The 15275-nt window shown below is 43.0% G+C and overlaps 2 protein-coding genes, 1 long non-coding RNA gene and 2 other non-coding genes across 7 annotated transcripts in view; 3 read left to right on the plus strand and 2 right to left on the minus strand.

Annotated features, from left to right (window-relative positions):
- TRAF7 (TNF receptor associated factor 7) overlaps nucleotides 1-6386 on the minus strand; it is a 36675-nt gene extending 30289 nt beyond the window's left edge. For both annotated transcript variants that reach the window (XM_075179317.1, XM_075179314.1), the window contains exon 1: nucleotides 6303-6386. The gene's annotated coding sequence lies outside the window, so the exon portion shown is untranslated. The remainder of the gene's footprint in view (nucleotides 1-6302) is intronic.
- A 1158-nt stretch (nucleotides 6387-7544) lies between these two features.
- The window catches only part of LOC142097465 (uncharacterized), a 139629-nt gene continuing 131898 nt past the window's right edge, over nucleotides 7545-15275 (plus strand). The window contains exons 1-4 of one of the 2 annotated variants that reach the window (XR_012678187.1): nucleotides 7545-7661; nucleotides 7849-7925; nucleotides 10322-10530; nucleotides 11574-11745. This is a non-coding gene — a long non-coding RNA (uncharacterized LOC142097465). Of the gene's footprint in view, nucleotides 7662-7848; nucleotides 7926-10321; nucleotides 10531-11573; nucleotides 11746-15275 lie in introns of those variants that run through there. The other variant, XR_012678188.1, reaches the window with a different exon arrangement.
- Nucleotides 7699-7782, plus strand: LOC142098730 (small nucleolar RNA SNORD60). The gene has a single exon (XR_012678405.1). It is a non-coding gene; the product is annotated as a small nucleolar RNA SNORD60 (small nucleolar RNA).
- On the plus strand, nucleotides 10580-10661 carry LOC142098729 (small nucleolar RNA SNORD60). The gene has a single exon (XR_012678404.1). It is a non-coding gene; the product is annotated as a small nucleolar RNA SNORD60 (small nucleolar RNA).
- Nucleotides 11742-15275, minus strand: part of RAB26 (RAB26, member RAS oncogene family) — a 158125-nt gene continuing 154591 nt past the window's right edge. Inside the window, exons 7-9 of the mRNA XM_075179319.1 lie at nucleotides 15125-15181; nucleotides 14066-14142; nucleotides 11742-13158 (exon numbers count right to left, since the gene is read on the minus strand). Of these exons, the coding sequence (XP_075035420.1) occupies nucleotides 13056-13158; nucleotides 14066-14142; nucleotides 15125-15181 (237 nt within the window). The 3' untranslated portion in view covers nucleotides 11742-13055. The remainder of the gene's footprint in view (nucleotides 13159-14065; nucleotides 14143-15124; nucleotides 15182-15275) is intronic.

Below are 15275 nucleotides of genomic sequence, written 5' to 3' on the forward strand. Positions count from 1 at the left end.
CACTCCAAAAATATACTGGTAGGTTAATTGGCTGCTATTAAAAATTGACCCTAGTCTCTGTCTATCTCCCTGTTTGTCTGTCTGTCTGTGTGAGTGTGTCTATATTAGGGAATTTAGACTGTAAGCTCCACTGGGGCAGGGACTGATGTGAATGAGTTCTCTGTACAGCGCTGCAAAATTAGTGGCGCTATATAAATAAATGATGATTAGTATAATTTTATTTGCTTTAAAACAAATCCAGCTATAAGATGCCCACTGAGGGACCTACTTATCACATTGTTGTTCTGTCCCTGTTCACTCATCGTTTTCTTCTACCTTATATCGCTGTGCGAATAATAATTTTTAGTCCACCTACTTCTAAAACAGCAAAGAAAAAAAAAAAACAACAAACTTGCTACTTTGTGCAGAATAGTTAAATTAGAAGGAGACCCAATGCATAAAGGACCAAATGATGCCATTCAATCCCACTTAAAGAAAATATACTGTATAATGGCGAGGGGAGACCACAATGAAAGCAGTGAAGAAAATACTACAAAAGTCATTTAATAAAATAAAGATTTCAAGACGCTGTGGAAACAAACATTTTAAAAATTATTGTCATAGTCTTACTGAAAGTATTGGATCCACAATAATGGATTGTGCAGCACTTAATACATAGTCAACAAAAGGTGGAATATAAGTATTCATTTATAATTCTTCCAAAACAAATCTATTTGTGAAGTCAGTGACAATTCTGCTACGTATACCTGCTGGTTAATGCATATATCTAAACAGCCAATCATATGGCAACTCAAAGCAAAAAAAAAAAAGCATGCAGACACGGTAAAGAGGTTCAGATGTTGTTCAGACCAAACAGGAGAATGGGGAAGAAATGTGATCTAAATGACTGAGCGTAGAACGATTGTCTGTGCCAGATGGGGTGGTTTGTTGATCTCCTGGGACTTTCACGTGCAACAGTCTCTAGAGTAGACAGAGGACGGTGCGAGAAACAAAAACCATCCAATGAGCGACAGTACTGTGGGCTAAAACGCCTTGTTAATGAGAGAGGTCTGAGGAGACTGGGCAGACTGTCTCAAGCTGTCTCGACGTTGGCAGTAACTGAAATTACCATGCAATACAACAGTGGAAGACCATCTTTGAACCTTAAGGGGGATGGGCTACAGCAGCAGTAGACCACTCCAGGTTCCACTGATGCCACCTAAGAACAGGAAACGGAGGCTACAGTGGGCACAGGCTCACCAAAACTGGACGGCTGATGATTGAAAAACGATACCTGTTCTGACGAATCTAGATTTCTGCTGCGACATGCAGATAGTATAGTCTTTATCCAGTACTAGAAGCGTCTACCTACTAAAGTCGCCAATGAGTATATGCGCTTGCATTATCTTTACAGTTATATTTTTCTTATTGAGATTAATGAGAGAGTGAAATCACTAGTGGGTCACCTAAGCCTGTGTGTTTCAGACTTAAAGGGCCACTAATCCCCAAAAATTCAAACTTTCAGATATGAACCATAAAGGTAAAATACCTTATTACGTATTAAGCTGAGAGTCTAACTGCAGTCTTGTTATAAAGTATTACCTCCCCATAGATATTTACAAATCTATCCAAATGCTAAAGCTGGGTACACACTACACGGTTTTCGTCCAATAATCAACTCAACCAGCCGACATACGACCGCTCGTTCAAAAGTCGGGTCAGTGTGTGCAGTGACACGATGGTCGAAAGTCTGCCCAAATGGACGATTATCGCCTCATTTGGTTGGTCGTACCGTTCAATATTTTCGTTCCAATCTCGTTTCCGCTGTGTAGTGTGTATAAACTTCCGACCGATCCACAACAGTGTGTACGAAATTACAGACATTGCTCACGACAACATGGCTGTAAAAAGTCGCTAAAGGTACGTCCGCTCTTCCCTTTATCGTCCTAAACAAATATCAAAATACAAAAACCCTGGCGCTGAATGATTGTCACACTAGGAACGAAATAAACCCTGCAGCTATCAAGGGGTGGTGCTGACACCCCCACAATATTGAGTATAAAAACAAAGATATAGACAGCGCTGGGAGAATTTCAAACCAAGACAAATATCATTGGTAAGATGTCAATCAATAATGTAATCTCCAAGTATTGATAAAGAGAAGAAACTATGGAGATCATATTCCAATGATTTAATCACATGCACAATAGAGAATATATACACATCTCAGTTTACAATACAAAAATTGCATCACAAAAATGCACAACAACAAATAGAATATTCACCAATAGGTGTACCATCGATGGTTTGCCTCAATAGCGCTATATTAAAAAATGGATACAGATAATCATAATCATTGCTAGTGTGTATGCAGTCCATGGACCGAGCGATCGGACCATCGATCGGCATAAAAAGTCGGTGGAAAATTCTGTAGTGTGTACCCAGCTTAAGAGACACCAGGAAAATAAAACCAGCTTTCAGACACATGTATCAGATAAGAGCTGTTCAGCTTTAAGCTGGGTACACACTACAGAATTTTCCACCGACTTTTTATGCCGATCGATTTTACATGCGATCGATGGTCCGATCGCTCGGTCCGTGGACTGCATACACACTAGCCTTGTTTTAGAAGATAAAGGGAAGAGCGGATGTCCCTTTAGCGACTTTGCAATTTCGTACACACTGAAGCAACATCGGTTGTAAGTTTATACACTACACAACGGAAACGAGATTGGAACGAAAATATTAAACGGTACGACTAACCAAATGAGGCGACAATCGTCCATTTGGGCAGACTTTCGAACATCGTGTCACTACACACACTGACCCGACTTTTAAACGAGCGGTCGTATGTCGGCTGGTTGAGCCGATTATTGGACGAAAACAGTGTAGTGTGTACCCAGCTTAACTGTGGAGATGCTGCTTTGTTCCTGAAACCAACAGATTAGAGGTAACAGTCTAATCTATCTCCCGGCTGTCCTGCGTTGTGCCCAGCATCCTAATCCAAAATATGTGTTATCCAAGGAAACCAGCAAAGAGGTGTTGCAGCACCTATACACACTACCCACAGCCTAAGCCAGTGATGGCTAACCTGTGACACTCCAGGTGTTGTGAAACTACAAGTCCCAGCATGCTCTGCCAGCTATCAGCTAGTTGTCTACTGGCAAAGCATGCTGGGGCTTGCAGTTTCACAACACCTGGAGTGTCACAGGTTAGCCATCATTGGCCTAAGCAGTTCCAGGTGCCAGTTATGGAGCCTGGTGGTGGCAGTGATGCCCACTATAACCGAGAGCTCTACTTGGTGCGACATTAACCTGCACAGACAGTGAGTGGATGGTGGCCAAGAGTCACCACTGATAAGTGCTATAACCTAAAGCAACCAATTTACCTAATGTATACCCCCCAAAAAAAGTACCATCTTTCCCTATGCAGCCGTTTTCAAATATATCCCCCAGAGTGTGCTGTGATAAAATGACGAAGTAGGCCTAAGCACGTTTCTGGGTGCATCTTATCTAGTCACACATTGCACATCATACACACAGTACCATATCGTACCTAACCAACATAAAGTTACCCAATATATTACATCATTCATATTCAGATGCATTGTATTGCCCCCACATGCAAAATAGAGATTCTGTAATAGTTAAGATGAGCTTGAAGGTGTGCAGAGACAGCAGGTGACCTCAAAACCTCCACTCAGAGGTAGAGGAGAGCACAAGTCAGTATATACATTCATTTTATAAACAAACTTCACGTTCCGCAGCACTGAACAGAACATGAAACATATAGAGCTAAGCTGCTCATTACTAGAGCTTACAAACAGTGAAGTGGAGGAGAGCTAGAGACACAGTGTACCTCCTGTTTGGTGCACACGTGTTTTACAATGATGTGCTATTAATCTGGACACATCAGCAGACTATGTGGGGCAAAGACAGCAAACGGGTACCAGAGGGGACAGGGGAAAGGTTTGGGAAATTTTTAAGTAGACGGACGAATAGTTATCACCTAGGAACTGGCTGTATGGAGAAAGGATGATATACGGTGCACTCTCCTGTCACACTCACTGATGGCATACACTGCACTCTCCTGTCACACTCACTGATGGTATACACTGCTCTATCCTGTCACACTCACTGGTGATATACACTGCTCTCTCCTGTCACAGTCACTGGTGGTATACACTGCACTCTCCTGTCACACTGCACTATTATGGCACAGTCACTGATGGTATACACTGCACTATCCTGTCACACTCACTGGTGGTATACACTGCACTCTCCTGTCACACTCACTGATGGTATACACTGCTCTATCCTGTCACACTCACTGGTGGTATACACTGCTCTCTCCTGTCACACTCACTGGTGGTATACACTGCTCTCTCCTGTCACACTCACTGGTGGTATACACTGCTCTCTCCTGTCACACTCACTGGTGGTATACACTGCTCTCTCCTGTCACACTCACTGGTGGTATACACTGCTCTCTCCTGTCACACTCACTGGTGGTATACACTGCTCTATCCTGTCACACTCACTGGTGGTATACACTGCTCTATCCTGTCACACTCACTGGTGGTATACACTGCTCTCTCCTGTCACACTCACTGGTGGTATACACTGCTCTCTCCTGTCACACTCACTGGTGGTATACACTGCACTCTCCTGTCACACTCACTGATGGTATACACTGCTCTATCCTGTCACACTCACTGGTGGCATACACTGCACTATCCTGTCACACTCACTGATGGCATACACTGCTCTATCCTGTCACACTCACTGATGGCATACACTGCTCTATCCTGTCACACTCACTGGTGGTATACACTGCACTATCCTGTCACACTCACTGGTGGTATACACTGCACTATCCTGTCACATTCACTGGTGGTATACACTGCACTATCCTGTCACACTCACTGGTGGCATACACTGCTCTATCCTGTCACACTCACTGGTGGTATACACTGCTCTATCCTGTCACACTCACTGGTGGTATACACTGCTCTATCCTGTCACACTCACTGATGGCATACACTGCTCTATCCTGTCACACTCACTGGTGGTATACACTGCACTATCCTGTCACACTCACTGGTGGTATACACTGCTCTATCCTGTCACACTCACTGATGGTATACACTGCTCTATCCTGTCACACTCACTGGTGGTATACACTGCTCTATCCTGTCACACTCACTGGTGGTATACACTGCACTATCCTGTCACACTCACTGGTGGTATACACTGCACTATCCTGTCACACTCACTGATGGTATACACTGCTCTATCCTGTCACACTCACTGGTGGTATACACTGCTCTATCCTGTCACACTCACTGGTGGTATACACTGCTCTATCCTGTCACACTCACTGATGGTATACACTGCACCATCCTGTCACACTCACTGGTGGTATACACTGCTCTCTCCTGTCACACTCACTGATGGTATACACTGCTCTATCCTGTCACACTCACTGATGGCATACACTGCTCTATCCTGTCACACTCACTGATGGCATACACTGCTCTATCCTGTCACACTCACTGGTGGTATACACTGCTCTATCCTGTCACACTCACTGGTGGTATACACTGCACTATCCTGTCACACTCACTGGTGGTATACACTGCACTATCCTGTCACACTCACTGGTGGTATACACTGCTCTCTCCTGTCACACTCACTGATGGTATACACTGCTCTATCCTGTCACACTCACTGATGGTATACACTGCACTCTCCTGTCACACTCACTGGTGGTATACACTGCTCTATCCTGTCACACTCACTGGTGGTATACACTGCTCTATCCTGTCACACTCACTGATGGTATACACTGCACTATCCTGTCACACTCACTGATGGTATACACTGCACCATCCTGTCACACTCACTGGTGGTATACACTGCTCTCTCCTGTCACACTCACTGATGGTATACACTGCTCTATCCTGTCACACTCACTGGTGGTATACACTGCTCTATCCTGTCACACTCACTGGTGGTATACACTGCTCTATCCTGTCACACTCACTGATGGTATACACTGCACTATCCTGTCACACTCACTGGTGGTATACACTGCACTATCCTGTCACACTCACTGATGGTATACACTGCTCTATCCTGTCACACTCGCTGATGGTATACACTGCTCTATCCTGTCACACTCACTGGTGGTATACACTGCACTCTCCTGTCACACTCACTGGTGGTATACACTGCACCCCTCAGTACAGTTACTGTGGCACACAGACGTGCTCTCCCCGGTTATCCTGCACCTACTCACTCTGTCCTCCATTAAAAACTCACCAATCCGCAGACATGTTTTCCGGCTTCCACTAACAGCTCATGAGCCCCTCCTCCTCCTCATAGATCCACATTCCGGGAATTCCCCCTTCCTCTTGCATTCTGGTCTTTGTAGTCCCGCTGCCGCCACGCGTGCCTGCCCGCTTCCTGCTTTACACACACTGTGAACTACAACTCCCGGCGGTCCTCGCGCTTTTCCGCTCTTAGCCAATCACCTGGCTCCCTTCTGCCACTTCCAGCGCCTGACGTCACCACAAGGCGGGACACTACAGTCACGTCCCATTGGACAGAACTGCCTGAGCGAAATTTGCAGGTTCTAATTGGCTACCCGGTCACCACGTGAGTATATGGTCCAATAGGAGCGCAGGACTAGGGTTCTATATAATATGGGTGCGGCGCTTTTCTTTTCCTTTTCTCTGGTGATTATGGAGGTGAGAGCGGAGATGAGATAATACAGTAATAAAGTGACTGTAGTTATGTTGTAAGATTTTGCTGCGAGTTGTAGCTGCATCATCATTGTTCTGTTAGGTGCCCTGTGCCACAGATGTCTGGTAGGGCTTGCTGTGACTTGTAGTTCTAGGTCAGCCACGTGGTAGTCACCTCTGTGGTTAACATGATGCCAGTGTGTTGCTGGGGCTAATGTAGTATAGACGACTATTGCAAGTAACAATTCTTTATGTATTGTAATGCTGGGAGCTAAATGATGTCTTAACTATATAACAAATATAACTATATATTGTCATTGTACTGTTGCATCTATTATGTCTAGGAACATGTGCTTGCATGGGCTTTTGTACAGGCTGATTGGTCTAAATATCTCATTACTTTAGGTTTCCTTTGTTAATTTATGACTTAATGGGTGCAAGGGGGGTGCTTAATGCATTAAAATTGTTTTGTAACTGTTTAATTGCTGTAGAGTTAATGAGATTCATAGCTTTAACTAGAAATCTTGGCTTCTGGGGCAAGACTGAAACATGAAATATCAATTGTAACCAGTCATGTAAAATATTAATTGTGTCCCCCTCCCTTCATATTTCTGCCATGGGTGGCTGCCCCTTTAGCACAGTCCTAGTTATTGGATCATACAAGTGTGCTCAAATTATAAAAAAAAAAATAGCTCCCATCTATGCATGTCACACGTTATGGACGTTTAGTCTAATCTTTTGTGTGCTAGGCTACTGGTTTCTGATGCATGATTATTATGGTATATTGAGTCTTATGGCAGATGTGTGTATGCTGGCAGTTAATGTCTTCCTGCTTTGTTTACCATTTAGGTGGGACATCGGTCTGTAGCCTGGGCCATGCCGTCGTGTATTGGACTTGTGGAAGCCTCATGTGGTACCATGAATCCTCCCTGAGCAGGTTGGTGTATTTCTTTGTGTGCGTTGGATGTTTCCACTGCCCATGATGTACCCTAAATTCTGACACCTCATATGAAAGTGTATAAAACAGCTTCTTGATTTTGCTCTTTGGGCTGAGGCAGCTACCTAGACAGTAGTTTTGACTCCTGGGCTGGGCTACATTTTAAACATGTCCTGTTTACATTTAGGTGCAAGTAGTAAAACTGATGCTGACTCTGATCTTATGAAAGAAACCTGTGACGCGGTGTCTGAGATAAGGGATGTGGTAAGTTATAAAGAATTGTGGTATCTTTAAAAGCTTTGGATTGCTTTTTTCACACTGCTACTTGAAAGAAACTATGTGCGAGTTTACTCCCAAGAACTGCTACAAACACCTCTATGGTGTAAATATTCAAGTCCGCTTACTCTTCTGAAAACACACAATAGAACATGGGCGTATGCTGGCATCCTAACTTAACAGTAGGGAAATATTTGTAAAGTCCTATTTGAAAAATATTACATATGTAAAGTGTAGTGCATACCCCCATCAGGTAGTGTCAGACTTTAATCCTTGCAAAACTTTAACCTATGTCCACATGTGTGGGGGTTTTTTTTAACTGAAGTAAAGTTTATTGAATTTTCTAAGATAATTGCAAAGGATACAAAAAAGAAACAGAAAAAGGGTAGGACATTAAAGGGGAAAGGGGTACATAGTGGGGACGCAACACAACAATGTCATAAAACACCAGCAATCTAGACATTTATCATTTTGTAGTATTTAAATATAATTATAGCCAGTTGACTAGTAAAACTAAAGATTGGCACTCTAAACATAGGTCACTTTAACTTTACAATACGGAGACTAGTCCATTCCATCCTTGTACCTAGGCCCAAAAACAAATATTTCTTAGATCAAGGCACGAGACAGTCGGAGATATCCAGCCTATGGGGGGGGACTGGGATGTGGCCCCACCTCCGTCTGTGACGTAATTATGCCAGCTATGCCATTTCACTAATGGGGAAGAAGCTCCCATGGTATACGGAACTCCTAGGGTCTCCATCTCAAAGCTGAAGTTCACTTTAGATAGCACCTTAGCCAAAGACGGGGGAGATGGTTGTTTCCAGGCCTGAGCTATAGCAGCTCTGGTTGCAATGAGCGTTTGGCCCATCACATAGCTGTCCCAGGAGGGGACAGAGGGGGGATAATGATGCAATAACGCAAGCTCTGGGGAAGGAGTTGTAGGATATCTAAACCATAACCAACAACTGGAAAACCTCTAACCACAGGGGTTGTAGGACTGGAATATATCCCCTGTGTGCAATCACGTCAACATGTCGGGGGTACTGAGGGCCAAATTTTGTGCAGTTTCACATGTGTGATTTTTAAACAAGTTAATGTTTATCGAAGTTTAATTTCCAGTAGGTTAATAAAGATGCAGTTCTTTGGTGTATAAAGTTAGATGTTGCCTGAATGTAATTTTACTGTTGTGGTAACCAGCAGGTACTTTAATCTGTAGGTCATAATGCTAACAAATGCTACTGTTGGTAGCAGTCACTGATTCAGTGGAGACGGCTATTGTGGTATCTGCCAGTAGTCATTAGACTACATGCTACTTACTAATGTGCCTCATTGTTAGTGTATTCTGTGGCTAGCCTTAGTGCATGACTTACCCTGCCTCAGTGCTGTCAGCCGCATGTTCCCTTCTGTCCTGTAGGTGTCCCATACACTTGTATACAGTAAGCATTTGTTCATCTATGAAATCTGCAGTCTGTTTGGGGTATACTTGTATACCCCTTAATATGTTTTCTTGTCAAACTGGTAGGCTGACTGCAAACATAACTGAGTGGCTCAGACCACATGCTAAGCACCTCAGGCATATTTTTTGAGAATTTAAATTGTATTTTGGCCATGCTGCTTAATTGAGGAGTAACCTGTGTAAAACTAAGCTGGATGCTGCTATATGTTCTGTTACATTTGACCATCCCCATATATGGGTACGTTTTTCCACAAGTGTCTGTCTCCTTGTTTTGGATAAAGATATTGTAAAATTTGAATGCAGCTATACTCCTTTTCCAGTGTTCTACTTCTATGCTTTCACATTCCATATACTGGATCAAATTCACTTTAAAATTTCCTAGTAACCTACAAAGCCACTAACTTTAACCAGCATGCATCTCTTCTCTCAACATCTCCTGACACAACCCCTCTACTCCCAATCTGCACCTCATCCTTGCCCATTACTCAGTCAGGCTGCACACAGCCATTCCCTTGTACAACAAGACTTTCCCCTAGCCTCCAAATGTTTCCTGGAGGCTAGTCTGAACTGGCCAGTGTACAATTCCCATACCAGCTCCTTAACGTCCCCAGACTATTCTGCATGTTCCCCCACTCTACAGAGTTCACTTCACTTACATTTATTCCCATTTTATACTGTCCTCTAGCACCCTAGCCTAACATTGCTTTGTTAGGGTTATATATACCCACCCTATGTTTTTCCCACTGCAATGTAGCTGAACAAATATGCAATGTGTAGACCTTAACCTCACACATTAAGCTCAGGGATTATTGGCATATGTGCAGGGCCCACCTCTTTTATGGTTCTCCATTGTAAATGGCTGTATATTATGCTGGTACTGTGTAAATGATTCTTGTTGACTGTATTTTCTACTTGTCTGTTATAGATGGTTCAATTCTTGGCACTATCCTGTCTACAATCGCACCCTACTGAGAAGAGCTGAATTATGAGAAGACTGATAAACTAGATGAGGCTTTAGCAGATTACAAATCTGTTCTGGAAAGATGTCCTGTCAAAGCCAGGGAAGGCTGCTTGCACTTACCCAGACAGATCGAACAAAGGAATGAGAAATTGAAAGGGGAAATGATTAGAAAGGTAATGGCCAATTGGGCTGATCCTAAACTGGGTTTAATGCCGCATTTGGAGCCACTGATGATACACTTAAACTTTCTGACACCTCATCTGAGCACTTTAGTGCAATTGATGATATGCTCTATCTGAGGCTCTTCCAAACGGCTGCTGTAATTGGGGTTCACCTTTAAAGCTTGTGATCGTCTTCATTGCTTTACGCCACTTATACACAGATCCGGTGATTTCTGTTAGATCGACTTTACCTTCAGTTGAAGAGATATGGAAAGCATGAGTATATTGATAGTGTATTGTAAATCCATGTCTGCACATAGGGCTGTATGGATAATGAAGGCTGATGGCACTTGTAATGCTGAGGCTGTATGGCCACATCTAGGCAGATAAATTAGATGATTCAGCTGTTCAGCACTTAGAGTTCCCAAGTCCTGTTGGCAATCTATCATGTTATCTGACATGTCTATCATGGAATGATCATACACTACTGAACATCAGGCCTGTTACACTGTACAACCAGTTTACCCATTAGTGAATTGTTCAAAAGTTGCACGTGCACCCCAAATTAGATCTACATATGTACCTCATATTGAGTTGCAATTTTAAGTGTAAATTAGATTAGTTTGTACTTAACTATGGGTTAATTCAGAAGTGTCCCTTTCCATTGAAACCTGTTGTAGTAGGAAGTGTAGTATTAAAATTATGGATCAAACACATTTAATCCCAAAATGTTACTATATATCAGCCCTGGTCAACCTGTGGGTCTCCAGGTGTGGACACTACAAGCCCCAGCATGCTTTGCCAGAAGATGGCCAACCAATAGCTGGCAGGGTATGCTGGGACTTGTAGTTTCAAAAACACCTGGAGAGTCACAGGTTGCCCAGGCCTGCTATAGATAATCTAAAATGTCTTAACTTGATTCTTGAGCTCGTCTTGCACCTTGTGAATAGCAGTTTGACTGCGCAAGTCTTTATAATGTCATAGCCTAAAATGCCAGTTTGTTTCCTGTATAACCATCTCCTAGTTGGGTTTCATTATTCCTTCTCTTTCCACAGGAGGTCAGATGAGCATCCCACTCGCATCTGGAACCAATGATAATGATACCAGTAAGGCGCTGGTCTGCTGAGGAATGTTACAACTTGCCGTTACTGTGGTGGTGAATACAATGTGCAGTACACTTTGATAAATGCAACTTGTGTCAAATAAAACTCTTCTGATACAACTTAAGCACAACCTTTTATTTTTTTTAAATGTTTTACAAAATCATACATCAAACTATATTTAAAATGCTAGCACTACAGGACGGGGGGAGCCGTTAGAGTAGTTTAAGTGCAAACCCAATAAGGCTTGGTGTTATATATACAGACGTCCTCCATTGTCACCACCATAATATACAACCCATTCAGTCTGGATTACCCTGTCTCCTCAGTGGAGGCAGCCACTTCTATGGGCTGGAAATGCTTCTTTCAATGTAGGAAAGTCTTGCAGTGACAGTCCTCAATCGGCAAGAGTTTAGTCTGAACACTGCCATGACTGCCAACCATGGTCTTTAGGGAGGGCCAGTGTTCTTGGGAGCGAGACTAGCTAAACATTCAACCTTTAAAAAAAAAAATAAGGCTCTGAGCGAAGTCAACAATACAAGCATTTGTTAATAAACGTGTACCTGTCTCCAACTCAATGGAAATGGCCACATTAGGGGTTGAGCTATATAGAACTTCATAACTCACCAGACTAGTAAATTGATCTGCATTCCAAAATATTGGCTGAGCCCACAAGGGGCTGCCTCCACTGTAACGGGTACACTTGAGTATCGCTGCAGTCAGTTTGTTGTATCCTTTTATTGGAACCCCCCAAGACTTAAACACGTGTCTGTCAAAGCTGTCTGGTCAAATGGTAAAAGAGAAATTGCTGAAAGCCCACAAGCTATTTGTGGAACACTGAAGCCACAAATGTGCATGTCAAAAGGACAACTAAACCTTCCTTCAATGGCTGGAGAAGTGGTAATGTGCTTTAAGCTGATTTACCGGAGAGAATTCTTGCAAGCATGAGTAACTGGTCCCTGATTATAGTTGGTGCATTTGAGGCTACCTACCCCTATTTACATTCACTGAGTTCCTCAAGTTCTTGCAGAATCCCATCAGAACAGTCAGATATGTACATTTAAAAATAGATATTTTTGCACATGCCACTCAGCTTTACAAATACACTGATGCATGCTCAAAGTGGGTGTGCTCAGAAGATGAAGGATTCTGCATTTTGGAACATGCAACAGGTCGGATTGGTCTTCCTACATCTGGGCATGGGCTGTGTGGGATGAGGCTTGGCTCTTGTGATTTAGATGTCCTTTTGTTAAACACATCAGATTGCTACCCTCACAGATACAAACACAGACATGCACAGACAATGCTCTTCCACAGTGTAAGGGGCTGTCAGATGGGCTCTTGGGCAGCCCCTAGTGGAGATGCAGAATGTTCTCCTCCAGTCTTTGTACAGATACCAGGATGTCAATTTTTCCAGACACCGGCTGGGCTGTGGGATCAGGATTTACAGCAACCAGAACCCTTAACTTCCTTCTTGACGTAGTCGTGGAGTTTAAACTTCGGTTCGTTGGGAAGCTTCATGGACCTGTGTTTTAGCTCTCTGTAAAAACAAAAAAGGGTTTTAAAGTAGTGGCTTGGTCAGTGGTGTACTGATGGTGCAAATGATGGACACACAGGAAAATGCATGTAACACTAGCAGATACTGTTTGATCTATATTCCCATTCAGAACATAGGAGGCATCACTGACTTAAATTATGTGTGCAATCATTAAGGGGCAAAATTCATTTATGATTGACTTATGGGGCAATGTAACTTTTCATTATATTAAGGGGAACATATTTTATATTATGGGGAAATGACTATAATTTAACTGGGCAATATTTAGTGATGAGATTTATGATGTACTACATAATAGAATAACATTGCACCCTTAATATAATAAAATATTTTTTTTGCCCCATTGGTTAATAATGATGCCTCTGCCTATGTTCTGCATGGAGAGTGCAAAATCAGAATTGGGTATAAAGAGCAATTTTTTTTTGCTTTTTGGCAGCATTAAGCAAGTGCCCACACCCTCAGACATTTTACATAGCCGCCTCAAGCTGCCATATAGTAAATGTGGTGGTTTGGAGCACTAAACTGCTGGTTATGTGCAGTGGTTTAAAAACGCCACCAAACATAATTTTTAGTAACACTACCCCTTAATGGTTTTCCCAGAATGAGTCCCCCCCCCCCCCCCTTCTTACTACCTGCAGTGTACAGGATTAAATAGAGGTTTTAGGTTGAAATATTGATTGTTAGGAGTCTGTGCAATCATTGGGTGACTATCTCTATAGTCTAGCGATGACCCTGACCACAATCCCCATATTCATAAACCTCTCCGGTCCATACTAAAGCTGAAGAACTAGTCCTCTAGTTCTGCTTGTGTGAGGATCTTGACTACCACAGACTTACGGAATTATTGGATAGTTTTGAACATCTGGCAGAACCACCAACATCAACTTACTTTGCAATGGCTGTAAATGCCAAGTCTACATTCAGCCCGATCTTGGCACTGGTCTCCATAAATGGCACACCAAATTCCTGCAGAGAGACATCACATTCTGTAAGTATGTACTGCAAGGCCATGTATATTATATTGTGCCTGGGTTATACACCATTACTGCAGTCTTAACATGTGGCCCACGGCTCTTCCTGGGTGCGACATGTTACATTTGCAGTGATGTTTCAGACTACAATTGCTGGTCTCATGTCATACGTTGTACAGTCATGTTCAGAATCCACGAGCGACCAATGAATCTGACAGGTCACTCACTGACTTGACATCACTAATACAATGATGGACAGCCTAGTTGGGCAGACTCTGTGAATGACCACTACTGCGCCTTTAAAAACAAACTATATATTGCTAAAACTGGGGGAATTATTTAAGAGGACCACAGGTAATCTTGCTTTGGGTGAACTGTAGCCCATGTAAGATCTACAGCAGGCCCTGCCAGCTATTGGCTGGCTATCTACTGGCAAAGCATGCTGGGGCTTGTAGTTTAACAACACCTGGAGAGCTACAGGTTAACCAGGCCTCATCTACAGTGTAACAGCTTAAGTCACTTCATCAGGGCAAACTGGGAAATATGATTGAGCAAAACCACAGATTTTCTACCTCTAGTGTTGGGGTATGGGCTCAATTTTAGCTTAAAGCACCTTGAAAAGATTTTAATATTTGCAAAGTACAAACATTACTGCAAGTGAAGCAGATCTGGCTTTGGGGCTAATTTACTACAGCCTGTAATTTGCATACGCTCGGTGAAGCAGAGCTCAATTCCAACCCGTCCAATCAGGCGTTGGGAAAATAAACAAGCCTTCACCGTTTCTCTTTATTCCCACACCTGATTAGAGAGGTGAGACTAAAAATACAGGTCCAGTGAGCCGTTACAGGCTGCAGTAAATCTCCCCCTAATTGTTAACGTTGCACCTTGAGGGAATGAAGTTTATTAAACCACAAGGTACCCTGAAGTCACTTGTACTCTCCACTCCCTCCACTAGAGGCAGTATATTCTGACCTCACCTTTGCCAGCCTCTCTCCATCTTCTATCTTGACCACTCGTTCATGAGTAGAATCCACCTGTGATAAAGACAAGAACAGGTTCCAGTTCACGTGAGGCCTGGCTGAGAGTTGTCGAAGAAAGCAGAGCTTCATGCATTAAACACTGCCAGAA

Source organism: Mixophyes fleayi, chromosome 7 (assembly GCF_038048845.1).
Source record: "Mixophyes fleayi isolate aMixFle1 chromosome 7, aMixFle1.hap1, whole genome shotgun sequence".
NCBI lineage: Eukaryota > Metazoa > Chordata > Amphibia > Anura > Limnodynastidae > Mixophyes > Mixophyes fleayi.